Below are 16,862 nucleotides of genomic sequence, written 5' to 3' on the forward strand. Positions count from 1 at the left end.
TTAACCCAGGGTTTATGAATGTACAGTATGAAACGATGTCATGACAGTTAATGATTATACTAAATACATATGAACAATATTAATTTAAAATATGTATAGTTACTATATAGTGCATAATAAAACAAATCGAATGCTTCTTTCACTTGATACAGATGGTGCCCAACCAGAATGCCTATTACCGCCGCGCCAGCTGCCGCGGCGAAATCACCGCGGCGAAAATAAACCAGCCGCATTTCAAAGTCGTTCCCGAAATGACCGCCAGGTGGCGCAAAGGGACATTGTGCAAATCAGCAGCAATTGCCGTATTTTAAAATGTAAGTGGGTTAAATATAAAACCCTAAGCCTAATAGGCATATTTTTCATATATATAAATAGGCCTATAAGGCTACAACAGAATAGAACTAAAGATAGAATCAATTTTAGAACTGAAAAAATAGAATCAAAAGTTAAAAATAGAGACGATATTAGGAGCAATGACGCTATTCTATTGAGGAATTAGATAAATGAAGAGCTCTCGTGAGCGATACAATTGCATAGTAATTTATAGTGATTTCAAAAGCAGTCCTTAAAAAAAAAAAAAAATACATGGAGTAGTGTGGCATAAATTGAGAGATTACGCGGAACGCGTTTTAGTTAAGATCCTGGTTTCAATGCCCTTGGGCTAGGCTACTGCTTTAAAAAAATGTCACAACGCGTTTTGAGATTGTTTTGAATTAAACATTGAAGTTTAAAATGTAGTGTTTTGGCACACCAGGCCGAGTGGCGTTACACATTGTTCAAAAATCAGGTTTTATTCTGGCATGTTGAATTGGCGTTAGAATTTTTTTTTAGATTTATTAGATTTAGATTTTAGATTTCGTTAGATTTATTTTTTCTCATAACAGCTAAAATAACTTAATATATGCCTTGTCTTAATATGACCTACTTAATATAGGCAATAGGCATATAATAGCCTATATAATAAATTAGCTAAACTTGGCCACTAAATATTTAATTTTCAATTATTTAAATTATCACAATTAAAGTTTTAATTTTATTAAATTGAACAAGCGCAACAATCAGCATTTAATCAAATATTCTAAAAGATGTATTATTAATAATAATGTTATTTCAACATAATATTTCGTTATATCATAATATCGTTTTGTCGACATAATATGTGTGCGTGCAACAAGCAAGATGTGTATTTGTAAATCCGGTGATGCGTGCATTGATTTTTATCAATAAACTAGTGTTTTCTGACAGTGTCGACTGCAAAGATGAAGTTGACGATCGCCATATTTGTAGTGAACGCACCTAGAGATAAATGCACATAAAGACATAATCTGATTATCAGAGAGTATAGCCTTTTCTTTTCGTTTTGAATTATTTCGTTTGAAGACATTTCAAGCTTTGTGTATTTGATGTATTTATCATGTCTGTGTGAGGCATACGCTGAGTTTCGTTAAGTTAGGATGAGATGCGCTCCAGCTGACGTGCAACGCAAGTGACCGCGCGGGCGCCTCCATGATTAGTGTCTGTTATATTTGCTTCTCTTACTTATTAAATACAGGCAATTGGTTGATGAAAAATTGGTTAAAATTAAGATACAATTTATAGAAAACGAAATTCACTTTAAAGAAAGGTTTTCTACTAAACAAAACTTAATGAAGTGGTCAAAATCATGTCTGACCCACTCCATATCCATCTCTCGATATAGCCTAATGCATCCTATCTTACTCGTGCTGTTCACTTTTCATATTCAACATAGATGGAAAAAAAATAATTAAATGAAACCTTGTAACGAATTCACACTGTAGGGTAGACTGTGTACAGTTGAGACACCTTAAATAACTTGCGTTCGCAGCAAGCACAAGTTGTGATTTTTGTTGTGCACTTGCATATTAGTGTCAGCTGGGAAGGAAATATATACCAGACCTCTTGGAACTTTAATTGAATACATAGCGTTGGTAAAGCAAACTGAAATTACATCCCTACAAATTTATTAGGCCCTACTGAAAATAAATATATCGAATTTAAGCAAAGTAGCCTAAATGTTAAGACTGTAAGCCCTTTGCTTTTTACTTAGCCTATAAAGGACTCTTATAGCCGACTTTGTGTTAATTTAATTTGTAGAGGATTTTTTTAACTCAAACATTAACACTGAAATAAATAAAACTAAATTATTGTAAATTTTTTGGCACACCACGACGAGTGGCGCTATGCATTGTTCTAAAGCCAGGTTTTATTCTGGCATGTTGAATTAGTGTTCGACAAACGCGGCGGCGCGTTCATTTGAATGAAGAGCGCTTCTCGCTTGTGTGAGCGAACACACACTGGAACGTTAGGCTATGTCGCAACGAGTGAATCGTGGCCGAGTGGTTGAACTTACGTTACGATCATTTAGATGACACAGGATCGAATCCCGAACTAACCTGGACTATTGATATTTTTATATTAGCCTATTAATGCATTTTATAGTCTATTGTTGATGCAGAGAGATTTGTCTAGTTCTAAAACATAGTTTTTTGCTTATAGCCTATTTACAAAATAAAATCACCATGCATTTCCATTTTACACTAAGGAACAAATATTATACAATGACTTTACTTCTGTAGCCTATAATAATTCCAATCGTAATTTCAAAAGCAGTTCTGTTAATATATATATATATATATATATATATATATATATATATATATATATATATATATATATATGACGTTTAAACGACAAACAATAAAATCAGAACCAGTATTTGCGTTCATGGTTCCAGTGGCAGTAATGCATCCACGGCTTTTCAGAATGTCACAAAGCGTTTTGAGATTGTTTTGAATGAAATATTGAAGTTTATAATGAAGTGTTTTGGCACACCACGACGAGTGGCAAACTCTTTGTTTTGTTTTGCAAACTCAGCTAGCCTGTGGGGGGTTTGGAGAAGGCAATAGTTGCTTTATCGTGGGGGTGCAGGACAGAGGTGTTAATGTTCCGTCTTTCATATGGAGAGTGTCGGAGCCAGCCTGATGAGCAGGCAAAGGCAAAGTTATTTTAAGGTTTAATCTCAAAATCTCCAAAAGTCCATAGCCTATGTACAGTAGGCCCTATATCTTATTAAATTATATATTGTAGTTTTATTGATTGTATTTAAAGGTTTTCCACACACAATTTCAATTTAGCAGATACAGAACTCTTTAATTCGCGACCCACCTCGTTTTATTGTGAGGCGAATTCAGCAAGGCATGTTGTATCTTTGAAGGAACAAAAGCTATTTGTTACAGTTTTTTCTTTCGTGATTTGTGTGGATGACACACAGCGACATATACAGTATTATCAGCTGTATGGTGTTTTTTTACGCTGAAATGCTTAATTTCGAGAAAGACCCGCCGCGCGCAGTGAGGGAGACCAAACTTACTAAAAAAATATCCAGCGCGAGAGAGGCAAAGAAAAACGCCTGTTCTTAATTTATGTTGCTTTGAACTTTTTTTCGTTTTGTACCGTTTTCATTTTTTAATTTAGCTGCAATTTCTTTGACAATAAATTTAAAATGTTTCTTATTTTGCATCACAAAGGGAATAAACTCTATCGAATCGATGCAACCCTGTTTAAATAAATAAACTGTCCCGACACTTTATTCATACCTTGAAATGTGCGATGGGTTTTCAAACTTAATTAATTTTATTTTTCTTTTACATTTTCATTGTTTATTTTTTAATTGAAAGCAATACTGTATTGAAAGTATTTTTCTGATTTGTTCGATCTGTTTTGGAAAATGTCTACCGTTGCTATGGCCGGGTATTACTGTCAGTCATCTCAATCTCGTGAATGATTCACACACACAAAAACAATAATTTAGCAGATTAAAGACGAGCTTCATCATCTTCATTTTCTAGTGCAATCGGCTGACAGTCTTCCTTCATCAGATAGGCTATGTCATAGCGTGCAGCGGCTCAACTGGAATGTAGCAAATTTATGTTAATGTACAATTGATAATTAAACAAGATGATTGACTTTAATAAACAGATGCATATTTAAGCATCAAGAATGGAAAAACACAAACACTGTCGGCTACACTGAGATTCGATCTCAGATCGTTTGAAGCTCCGAGAGTCTATTGTTAATGCATTGACCACAGATATCGTCTGAATAGCCTAGGTCTACTATTTTCTCTGTTTTAAAAGTTAAAAAAAAAAATTATGTGTCAAAAAAAAAAAAGAAGTGTTTTTACAAGACCTTGTGCTGTTTATTTATTTATTTATTATTATTATTATTATGCAGATGTTAATTCAGCCATTCTGTTGGAAAAAAATTGTCCCTAATGTAAAATGGAAATGAATGGTAATTTTATTTTATAAATATAAAATATTTAATAGCCTAGGCTATAGGAGAAAAAAACAATATGGTGTAGCAATATTTTAGAACTATCAAATCAAATTAATAATAAAAAAGTAGCCCATGTTTGTTCGGGATTTGAAACGTAAGTTATAGCCTACCACTCGGCCACGAATTTGTTTTGTTTTATTTTGTTTGAAATGTATTTTTACATATTTTGCTTTCGTTAATGTTAAACAATTCTGAGCATAATAGGCCTATATTTTTTCCCTAAAAGTTTGTTTTATTCTCTGCTTTGTTTGTTTATATTTTAACATATTCAGTCAGTCTAATTTTTGTTCAAATAATGAAAAAAGTTTTTTTTTTTTTTTTTTTTTTTAAATAAACAGATAGGAAACTTACCTTTTAAAATGCCGCAGTTGCTGCTGTTTTGCCCTGTCACTTGCCCGGTATAGCCTATAGTAATTTCGCGAACGACTTTGAAATTCGACTGGTTTATTTTTGCTGCGGCAGTAGTAATAGGCATTGTGGTTGATTATTTATTAAAGAATTCAATTGATAATCATAACAACATGTAAGCCTAATTCTGAATATAACAAATAATGCTTAAACCGACTAACATCGGTTAGTAACTGCAAGTCCTGAAAATGTTTTAATTTTACGGTAAATTATTTTAATTTATTTCACTGTTATGTTTCAGTTAATAAATCTACAAACACATTAAAATAACACGAAGTAAATGACAAGTAACCTATTGACATAGCCTTTTTAAATTATAGAAAAACTGGGCACACAATGTTAACGTGTGTCTACTTTGTTTAAATTAAATGAATTTGAATTCGTTTAACCACAATATTTATCTTAAATTTATCTGTGGCCTCAGATCAGATTACTGCCGCGGCAGATTACGGCATTAAAGAGAATAAACTGACACTTTTCAAAGTCTGTGATTACAGCGCCACTCAGCGGTAAAAGGCAGCAAATACACATCCCAATTTTGCCGCCGCGGGAACGGCGGCGGTAAAAGTCTCATTCTGGTTGGGCACCATCTGTAAACTGTTAATTAATTAATTAATAATAGCTTATTAAGTGAATAAATGTGAAAAGCCATATAGATCCTCAATACTTAACACACAATAATGTTGGCAACAAAGACAGTATACATACAGTATATATATAATATATATATATATACTGAACAAAATTATAAACGCAACACTTTTGTTTTTGCCCCCATTTTTCATGAGCTGAACTCAAAGATCTAAGACTTTTTCTATGTACACAAAAGGCCTTTTTCTCTCAAATATTGTTCACAAATCTGTCTAGTGAGCACTTCTCCTTTGCCAAGATAATCCATCCACCTCACAGGTGTGGCATATCAAGATGCTGATAGACAGCATGATTATTGCACAGGTGTGCCTTAGGCTCTAAAATGTGCAGTTTTACTTTTCTTGAGGGGGTCTGGGGGTCCGGGGGGAAAACTGCACATTTTAGAGTGGCCTTTTATTGTGGCCAGCCTAAGGCACACCTGTGCAATAATCATGCTGTCTAATCAGCATCTCGGCAAAGGAGAAGTGCTCACTAACACAGATTTAGACAGATTTGAGAACAATATTTGAGAGAAATAGCCCTTTTGTGTACATAGAAAAAGTCTTATATCTTTGAGTTCAGCTCATGAAAAATGGGGGCAAAAACAAAGGTGTTGCGTTTATAATTTTGTTCAGTGTATATATTATACAACATTTGATAGAAAACACTTTAATTTAAAAATAAAAAAAGACAATAATTACCACTATAACCAGTAGATGGTGGGTCAATAGATACCATTGTGCTCAACTGGTACACACCAGTTAATAAACAGCACAATAAACCAGCACAAATAAATAATCCGTTACAAAAACACAGGGCTGTGGCTCTAATTAATGAGTTCAGTACCCAGCGAGGATAATTGGTACTTCTGAACAAACAGATTAAATGATGCTATCAGTCATGGCAAGGATGCATTAGTTATTGCTGATTAGAAGGCAAGAGAGATCTGAATTTCGGTATTAGGCCTGAATTCTTGGGTTTCATTTGTGAGATGATTTCTGTTGAATTAGTGATGAATAGGTAGTATACCATTAAATAGGTTCTCTGTACCAGTTTCTGTACCATAATAGTTTAATAATAAAATTTTTAAATGAATGACATCAGTTAATAATTAATAAGTAATACATTAAAACATTAACATGAAGCTTTAAAACAGTTAAGTGAATATTGCTTTAAAAAAATATAATGAAAAGTTACTCCAATATGAAACCAATATGAAAGTAGCTGCCTATCCGGTACTCAGTACTACTAGGACTGCAGAAAGGCTTGATCGTTACATTTTAAAAATGTAAGTTTCGACTTGCCACCAACATGTCGGTACTTTTGACAGCATTTAATTTTCTACAGAACCCTCAGAACTAAAACTAAAACTTACCCAAAGCTTTAACACTACTCTATTGCTGTTATTCAAGCACTGGTATTTTCTTCAGAAATTGCACATCTAGTTAATTTGAGAGATCATAAATTTGAGATTTTTATATGATTTACTTGAATATAAATTATATTGTTTGTTACTGTCAGTATTAAGTATACACTATTTGAACTGATTTAAAACAACGCTATACTGCATATTGTGTAGTCAAAATAAATGGGTGATAAAAAGAAAGAGAGGGGGAGAGATGGAGTGAAGAGCACAAGTATAATGCTGGCAGTACAATTAATCACCTGCACTAATCAAATTACACTAACACAGGCTTATCTCCTCCACCCCATGTTTTTCTTTGCTCTACCATTACCCCTCTGTCTCACACCATCTCTGGCAGCGGCTCAGCTCAAGCAGATGGCGAGATGTTTCGTCTTTTACCGAAACAATGTTATGAATGTGTCACGCAAAGACAATTACCGCAGCAACTTTCTAATGAACAGAGGAAGTGTAAAAACATCAGTGCTGAAAAATATACGTTTCCACTAACGAGTCCTGCTTTACAGTACAGACTCCCCTGGGGTTTAGTGCTGATTTTTGCTCTTCTTCTAATGACTTGAACTTGCACTTGTGTGCTTCCATGTTTTAAACAGAGCACACAGAAAGTCCACGAGCACAAACACAGTTGTGTTTGATGGATTTAAATCTCCTTTATGACGGCAAGGAAGATTAATGGGGTTCTGTGCCATTGTTTCCACTCTAAATCACATGCCGTTTCCTAGTTTGAGTTGTTGTGTACTTCAGAAGGAACAGAATAACCCGAATGTGGCTATTTTTAGAAAATATGTTAAATTCATGAAACCTCAGATTTAGCTGTGCTAAGGGGAACAGAAAATGAGAGTGTGAAAGAGAGAGGAGACAGAAAGTGGATTGAGGAATTTTAATGCGTCAGTCATATAGTTTTAGGGGACGTTTACACGACACAGTTAAAAAAAAAATGTTGTTATTTTTTTTATAATATTTTTTAAATAAGCTTCTGAAATCAGGTTTCAAAGCGCAAGTTTTTGAAAGCGATACTGTTATCGTCAAAACAACAAACAACAAAAACTTGAATTTTTTGGAAACCGGTGACGTCATGCGCATGCATATTTATGTTCAGTCTATAGACCCTTTTTACGCCGACATCACAATTACGTCACGGCGTTAGCTGGGGGCAAAACAAAGGGAAAACTGGAGGCAGCCAATACAAACCTACATAAGGAGCTTAAAATGTCATCTTGTTGTGTTGTTGGGTGCAAGAATTGATGGAGTACAGGCTCCAGTTTGAAATTATATCGCATAATATTTTCTAAACTATTGTGATTATTTGTGAATCATCTGTGATTGTATACATTGTTGTGATTGATTGTGACTAGACTTTTTGAAGAACCTGGTAAGAAAGAATAATCAAATACAAAATTAATTTGATGTATCTGGAATTTTTATTTCTAGAAAATAATCACATCTTTAAAATTGCACTGTAATATCACTCTTTAAATGGTCATCTTCTGGCCTTGGCGCTGGCTTGACAGAACTTCAGATCGTACCACACAAGTCATGTACGTGACCATTCAGCAAATAGTTATAGACATCTAAAGATTTATACGCCCTCAGTTTCTCTTTATGCTCGGTTTCTCTATTAGTGTAGATGTCAGGCCAATCAACCGGAGGTAATCTGTCAGATCGTCCATCCATTGAGTGAGTGTGAATGGGTCGGTCAATCTGTTTCTGTCCGTTAAAATTAACTTTTGCAAATAACAAATTGCGATCCTGGACAGTGAGTGACCTTACACATTAAGGTAAAATCAGATTTTCTCCAGTCATTGTTACAAAACAAGCTAACAAAACTTGCTAACTTATGTTAGTGAAGCAGCCAGAGGAATCGTTCCATCTAAGCTCCGCCCACAAAAAAAGGTCACCATGTTTACAAACTGAAGGGGTCTATAGACCTTATGCGCCAGAGAAACAAGGGCGCCGCCATCTTTAGAATATTGTCTTTGAACTTCCGTTTTTGCAGTCGCTCTGTATATTTCTATGGCATTGTTGTCCAGGAGTAATTAGCTTTTGAAGTGGATTTACTTAATGTAAAGTTAACGAAAGTTATCATGAGGATTGTAATGTTTATGTCTTAACAAATGTCAGTAGACCGGGAAGATTTTAAAACGAGCCTTTCATTCATAAATACGCAAGATCGCTGTGAAAATACAGACCGGAAGTCAAAAGACAACGAGCGCAGCGCTGAAAAGGGGTGGGGCTACATAAGGTCTATAGGCATTTAGTGTTTCTTTACAAAGTGACATCGCCAACTACTGGCCTGGCTGAAGAATACAGTGAATGAACGGGTGAAGTTAGTACATCGTTGTAGGTTAGTAACGGACTAGAGTCCAGTTTTGAGTGGAGCGTAGGGCACATCAACTGCAGTTTTAGAGCTCCGGCTATCACTTGGCACTAGTTCAAGTGTACTTAGACTGTAAAGGCTAAAAAGGGAATATCCATTTAGGACAATAAAATGTTGATCGACCAATCTAAATAGGATGAGCCTTACCTCTGATGCAATGTTACTCTAGCTAAATGTACGTGGGAAACCATGGCATAACCAAACCAAAGCTACTATCAGAGAAGTACCATTGGTCTGCTTATATCTGTAGTAGTGGTCATGACCTCTGACTACAGATAGTGTTGCTTTAATTCAAGTGTATACAGACCAATGGGAACTAAGCAAAATACTTTTAGATAGAGCAAGCGTGAAGGCAGCCTTCTAAACAGTCAATTACCACTGTCTAGTGACCAAGACTGGTGAGTTTATGATCGTGTGCCCGCATAAAAATGAACGGCCGGTGCGAGGACCCTGTGCTAGTTTGGCACCCGAATGAACGAATACAATAAGAGTAAAGAGTTAAATAGAATAATCAAATGCGTAGCTAAACTATTATATAAATGATCAATAACCATTTGGCATTCCAACCTAAATTTGAGGTCATGATAAAATGGAGGCAGATAAAAGTTTAATTGGAATTAAACTACTTTGCCACGCTGAAAAGACTTCCCCCGCTTATCGGAAACTGTCGTTGAACCGATTGGACGGGCCTTACACTGTCATGAGAGCTGCACAAGATAATAGACATTTATTTTTGCACTGCACTGAAAACTTTAAAGGGACATTTCATGTGTGTGACTGTGCGTAACTATAAAATTGAATCAATAAATTATATATATAGATATAAACTTGACAGCACATTTGAAAACTTCAGAACAATTTAAACACGTGATATGAAATATAACCATGCGTTTAGGTCAGAGCATTCAGTCAAGAGCTGCCTAGGCAATCCATGCAATCTCAAAGATCAAAACACTCACTTTCTCTATCTCACCCACACGATTAAAGACCGTACATCAGTTAATGTAAAGAGAGGGTGTGTAATAAGCTGCCTGGCTCACTTATTTGTTAATTTGTTAATGAACATTCATCTATCTCTGCAATGAAAAACCGATGTGTGCGTGTGATTCGACAGGACAGTTCATCTTGAAGCGTGAAAGCAGTTAAAGTTGAACTTTTACATTGCAGGGTGAACAAACGCCCACCCTGTGACCTCACACATTGATACATCTGGACGTGTCTGTGTCCTATGTGTCATGTCAGACCATCTAGAGTGTGCTCATGTTTTCAGTGGGAAAGTCGCTGTCAGCTCTGTTCCATGTTATTGTCACCTTGGAGCCAAATCTGTCCCCAAATCAGAAAAGACTGTCACACTGCATATCTGTACATCACCGATTTCACACACAAACACTTACAAGACTCGTACACTCTAATAATAATGGCTGGGGTCCCAGAAAACTGCAGCTGGGTAGTTGACAATACTAAAAAGCCTTGAACTTTTTTCAACATCAGCATCTGCAATAATTTGGAAGTGTGCACAAATTTAAATGACAGTTTTATTAGACAGTATTATTATAAAAGACTATAAAGTCACAGTGTTTAAAATTGCTGTGTTTATTATATATGAATGATCTGTGCAAATTTTTTATGAACTCTTTCCCCACCAGCGTTTTTATTTTAAAAAAAGTTGCCAGCCAACGCCAGCATTTTTGATCATTTTCACAAAATCTTCATGGCACCCAGAATATTTTGTTTTATGAATATCTGAATATGCAATATATCTAAAGAAAGAACAGACCCTCTGCTTTTAAACACTCACACAATTTTTTTTTTTATTCTAGCTTAATGCATTCTTTTTTTTAATCAACACTGGGTAATTTTCATAAAAAAAGCAACATTTGAGATGAGAAAATCACGTTTTTATCAAAGACTATATCTAGATCGGACTCAGAATGATGATTCAAGAAGCCATTTTACTCATATATACATCACAATAGGGAAGAAAAACACTATCACAATTTCCGTTTTGTGCCGACTTTAAAGAGATAAATAGCAGACATGATTGTTTGCTCTAATTTGAGCTTTTCTAATTCAAGGAAGTTGAAAAATCTGTCATCATTTACTCACCCTCAAGTCATTCAAATCCTGTATGCTGTTATTTTTTTTCAGTGGAACACAAAAAGAGTATTTTGAAGAATCTTCACAAAGATCTTTTTGTTACATAGTGACCATCTATCAAAACAGCAACAAAAACACACTATAAAAGTGGTCAATATATGCAGATCACTGAGTCAGTGAGCTGAACCCGAGAACCGAATTGGTCCCGATACATGAATGAATAGTTGAGCCAGTTGATCCGACCGATTCACAAATCAGACTGAACGATTCATTCATGCGTCCGACTGATCCAGCTCTTGAGTTAATAGCTCACTGGAGGGGAAGATTATCAGACTAAAATAAATGACTTCTTTCTGTTTCTCACACAAAACTGTAAGAAGTTACTTCAAAAGATTTGGAATAGCATGAATCACTACAAATGGTCTCTACAAACTGTTATTGCACAGAAAGTGCTGCACAAATTTTCAAAACAATAACAGCATACAGGTGTGGAATGACATGAGGTTGGGTAAATGATAACACAACTTTTATTTGTATGTGAATTATACCTTTAATATATCAGGGCATTGTTTCCTGAGTTCATGAGATAGACATGATTGTAGAGTAATGGCAGCTCATAATTCTCATCTGAAGGTATTTAGGAGGGGATTCACACTCACACACACACACATAAGAGTCCCTACATGCGTAATTAGATTTTCTTCTGTGTGCAGAGCCATTACAGGCAGACTAAATCAGTTTAAAAGAGACATTCTCTCGCCTTTATTGAATTTTCTTCTTTCTGTCCTGTGCTTTCACTCGTTTACAATTCACTCTGTCACTTATCATCACCATTTCTGTCTCTCTCTCTTCTGAAACTGGTAACTTTTGGAATATTTTTTTCCATGTAGCTTTTGTAACTGGCAACTACACAATGCATGTCAGATAATGAACACACACACACACACACACACACACACACACACACACACACACACACACACACACACACACACTCTCTCTTTCTCTCTCTAAAGTTATTTGGGGCTTCTTTTGATTTTCTTTCTTGCAATACATTTTTTCTATATGCATGAATAAATTATAAATTATTTTAAAAAAATACTTTAAATATTTTTAATATTTAATGTGGATTTTGACTTTTGAAGACCACTGTATGTATATAATTATCATTTTATTTCTGATTTATTTCAATTATTCTGTGCCTCCTCTGTGTTGTTCCTTAATCCAGAAAGTTTATTTCTCCCTTTCTTATAGCTCTCCTCTACGCCACCATCTTCGGTAATGTGACGACTATCTTCCAGCAGATGTATGCCAACACTAACCGCTATCACGAGATGCTTAACAGCGTGCGGGACTTCCTCAAGCTGTACCAGGTGCCCAAAGGCCTGAGCGAGAGAGTTATGGATTATATCGCCTCCACCTGGTCCATGTCCCACGGTATTGACACTGAAAAGGTGAACACCCTGTACGCCCAACTTCAATTGGCCAGCATGCAACTCGGGACACCTCGCAGCAGCCACCCTCCTGTCTAACGTGTGTGTATGTGTGTGTGTGTTATTCGCTTCTGCTCTGTCTTGTGCGTGTGTGTGTGTGTGTGTCTGGCTAAGTATTTTTAAACATTAGTGTGATTATTTAGCAAGATGCTTTTTCACGCTGTGTGTTTAGACTCGTCCTGTCGTTTATACTTAAACCACAGGAGGGGAACAGCATGACTGTGGATGTGAAGTCCCCATTGGGTGGACATTGTCAGAATGCTCCAGCTGTCGTCTCCTCTCTCTCTCTCGTGATTTAGCCGTCTCATCACACACAGACTTGCACTGTCCTCCCCAGAGCCAGCCTCCATGTCTCAGTGACAACCACATGCAGAAAGGGAGATGCTCTGGAAAAGTGAGGAGCTGCTGGGAATGGCAGCTCAGGGACATATCACACGCTAATGCGCTCAGATACACACATACACACCGGCACACGTGTCCTGTACCTCTGTCTCTCTGTGTCAGCCTCTCAGTATGCTTCATTGGCATGACAGTAAGCATAAATTTGGGTGGCCATGAGACATTTCTAAAAAAGAAAAATTAATGCATTTAATCATGCCCATGGCCGGTGCATGAATCTCCAGAATAAGGGATTTTCCTGCCATCAGAGCAATGCATTCAAAAACAGCTGGAAGTTGAACTTACTGTTACTTCATTACTCGGCTCATACAAATAGAACAATTCTTACAATAATTGTAAAAATAATAATTTAAAAAAAATGTTAAAAAAAAATTTCTTTAGAATTTTGGCCTTTTTCCATGATGGGATATATTCATTTCAATCAACATCTCTCATAATAGTTTTAGCATGTAAATGGATTTGAAAATGTTAGTGTACTTGGTCTTGGTGGACTATATCTGCTGCACACTCTGCCGCTACAGAGAAAGTATTGAGATGCTACTACCAGTAGATATACAAAGACATGCTGCTGTGAGCATGTAAGAAATGCTGCTGCTGTATGAATAGGCATAAATGAATCTCATAGCAGATCTAAACAGGTGGAGCTGGGGGAGGTAGAGGGTTTCAGAGGAAATCTGGTAGTGCGTTGCAGGAACAGCACACAGTCAGGGCCGTAGGCAGCGTTTTATAACCACCTAGGTCCCAAATTTAAGTTAGTTATTAAGTTGCAGCTGAATAACCTCTCAAGTCTGATATTCCTCTCTCTTATTACAGGTTTTGCAGATCTGTCCTAAAGACATGCGTGCTGATATATGCGTGCACCTGAACCGGAAGGTTTTTAAGGAACATCCTGCTTTCCGTCTGGCCAGTGACGGCTGTTTGCGGGCCCTGGCCATGGAGTTCCAGACCATCCACTGCGCTCCAGGCGATCTTATCTACCATGCGGGCGAGAGCGTGGACAGCCTATGTTTTGTGGTGTCAGGGTCACTGGAGGTCATCCAAGACGACGAAGTGGTCGCCATTCTGGGTAAGAGAATATTGACTAGGTATGGATATGGATTAGATTATTTTCTTGGATATATTTTTAGCAAAAGTGCATTAATTATCTGTAGCAGTTTGCACATCATGACATCATCCCTCTGTCTTGGGTTTAGTTCCCAATAGGAAGATTATTTGCATCCACAGAGCTTCTATGTGATCGTATATCTCCACCACACTGTGCCATCCCTCTCCCTTTTGTTTCTTCCCACATCCTGCACCCTCTTTGATCAAGGTGTTCATCTCTTTCTCTGAGTGTAAAACATTCAGGGAACATAATAAAATAAAATGAAGAGGAAAAAGTTTAAACTGTGAGCATAATGCATGTTAAATAATGCAAAATATGGCCTAAGCTGATGATAAAAAAAATAACATAAATGTCAGTTCTAAAGTATGTTTTTAAGATCCTTTCTAAGTATCAGTTCATCCTTTTCTGGCAGTAATTGAGTTGGAAGCATTCCAGCTTTCTTGCTGTAGACTTCTTATGTCTTCTGTTCAAACAACATTTTCTCTGCCGCACAATGAACTGTGATTTATTGCACTATAAACTTTAAACGCCTGTGTTTTTAAATGATTACTTATACCTATAAACCTACCTATAAACACTGTAATAACTTCTCACGTTGGCTCCATATTATTTCATTCAATGAAATGACAAAAAACAAATAGAAATTGAGTAGTCACAATACCAAATATACTAATATTGATGTATACACACACACACACACACACACACACACACACACACACACACACACACACACTTTCCTTCTCAATTTTTAATTATTATTCCAGTAATTTGTCAAGTAAACAGTCAGTAATACATTTAGATTTTGTGGTAAATTTAGGTACATAGTGTGTGGTTTTCTCTTTTTCTTGTCAAAATTATTAAAAAAAGTGCATTAAATCGGGAAGTATATCCGGGAAAACTTTTACAAAATAAACACACACAAACAAATACATGTCTCTTTGGAGTCTTGGCGAAGCTGTTTTATCAGCAGCATCCACAACAACAACAAATGTTTTTTGCGCAAGTGCACTTGCTAAATGAAGGCGGATTGTATTTAATTTGCTTAATTTGGCTTAATTTGATTTGACGACAGTCACGAGACCGATTACTCGATCCAATCCAATAAAAGTAAAATTACAAAAATTTTAAACTACTCAAAAAAGTACAAATTCTGAAAAAAACTACTTAATTACAGTAACGTGAGTATTTTTAATTCGTTCCTTCACACCACTGGTCTCACAACAGAAAATTAGGCTACTTCGCCTCATGAAGCCACAGAGCTGAGAATCTAATGGCCATTTATTTATCTGTTGACAAACTAACGATGCATTGCTAAATTTGGCTCTCTGCCGCAGCTGTTAAACTGATTTAGGATCAGTCTGGAAGGCCACAAATGTCATCTTTTGCTTCTAAAATTTACACACACACACTATGTAGACAGAATAAAAAGGATTATCGATCTGACCACTTGTATCTCTCAAGTGGGCGGATTGAGCGAAACTGTGGGTCAGAGGTTAGTATGCGTGTGTCTGAATTCTCATTAGGCTGGTGTGTGTTACACTGTGACCTCTGGAGCTATAAATAATGATACTGCTGGTCCATTACACATATTAGAAACTCTCTCTTTCCATTCACTCTTACTTAAAAGTACAAAGAAAGAGAGCACAGTGACAGCACCCATATTGCGAGTGTTTATTTCTCCTTAAACGTCAGTTTAAGCAGCTACAAAACACAGTGAGCTCAAAACTTCCCGCTAAGTCCAAAACAATCATTCATTAAAGCTATGCTGCAACACTGATTCATTCCAAACTTCTTGAATTTTCTGATGTAATGCAGATAAATATATTAAAGGGACATCTCACCCAAAAAAGAAAATTCTGTCATTTCTTATTTATTTCTTTACCCTTATGTCATTCCAAACCTGTATTTCTTCCTTCTGTGGAGCACAAAAGATGATTTACAGTGAGGAAAATAAGTATTTGAACACCCTGCTATTTTGCAAGTTCTCCCACTTGGAAATCATGGAGGGGTCTGAAATTGTCATCGTAGGTGCATGTCCACTGTGAGAGACATAATCTAAAAATAAAAATCCAGAAATCACATTTTTTAACTATTTATTTGTATGATACAGCTGCAAATAAGTATTTGAACACCTGTCTATCAGCTAGAATTCTGACCCTCAAATACCTGTTAGTCTGCCTTTAAAATGTCCACCTCCACTCCATTTATTATCCTAAATTAGATGCACCTGTTTGAGGTCGTTAGCTGCATAAAGACACCTGTCCACCCCATACAATCAGTAAGAATCCAACTACTAACATGGCCAAGACCAAAGAGCTGTCCAAAGACACTAGAGACAAAATTGTACACCTCCACAAGGCTGGAAAGGGCTACGGGGAAATTGCCAAGCAGCTTGGTGAAAAAAGGTCCACTGTTGGAGCAATCATTAGAAAATGGAAGAAGCTAAACATGACTGTCAATCTCCCTCGGACTGGGGCTCCATGCAAGATCTCACCTCGTGGGGTCTCAATGATCCTAAGAAAGGTGAGAAATCAGCCCAGAACTACACGGGAGGAGCTGGTCAATGAC

At 36.4% G+C, this 16,862-nt stretch overlaps 1 protein-coding gene across 1 annotated transcript in view; it reads left to right on the top strand.

The window, feature by feature from the left end:
* Positions 1–16,862, top strand: part of kcnh1a (potassium voltage-gated channel, subfamily H (eag-related), member 1a) — a gene marked incomplete at its 5' end in the record, with an annotated part of 54,196 nt that overhangs the window by 18,903 nt on the left and 18,431 nt on the right. Inside the window, 2 exons of the mRNA XM_084096663.1 lie at positions 12,549–12,748; positions 14,000–14,252. Of these exons, the coding sequence (XP_083952789.1) occupies positions 12,549–12,748; positions 14,000–14,252 (453 nt within the window). The remainder of the gene's footprint in view (positions 1–12,548; positions 12,749–13,999; positions 14,253–16,862) is intronic.

This window comes from Abramis brama (assembly GCF_963993115.1).
Source record: "Abramis brama genome assembly, chromosome: 21".
Lineage (NCBI taxonomy): Eukaryota > Metazoa > Chordata > Actinopteri > Cypriniformes > Leuciscidae > Abramis > Abramis brama.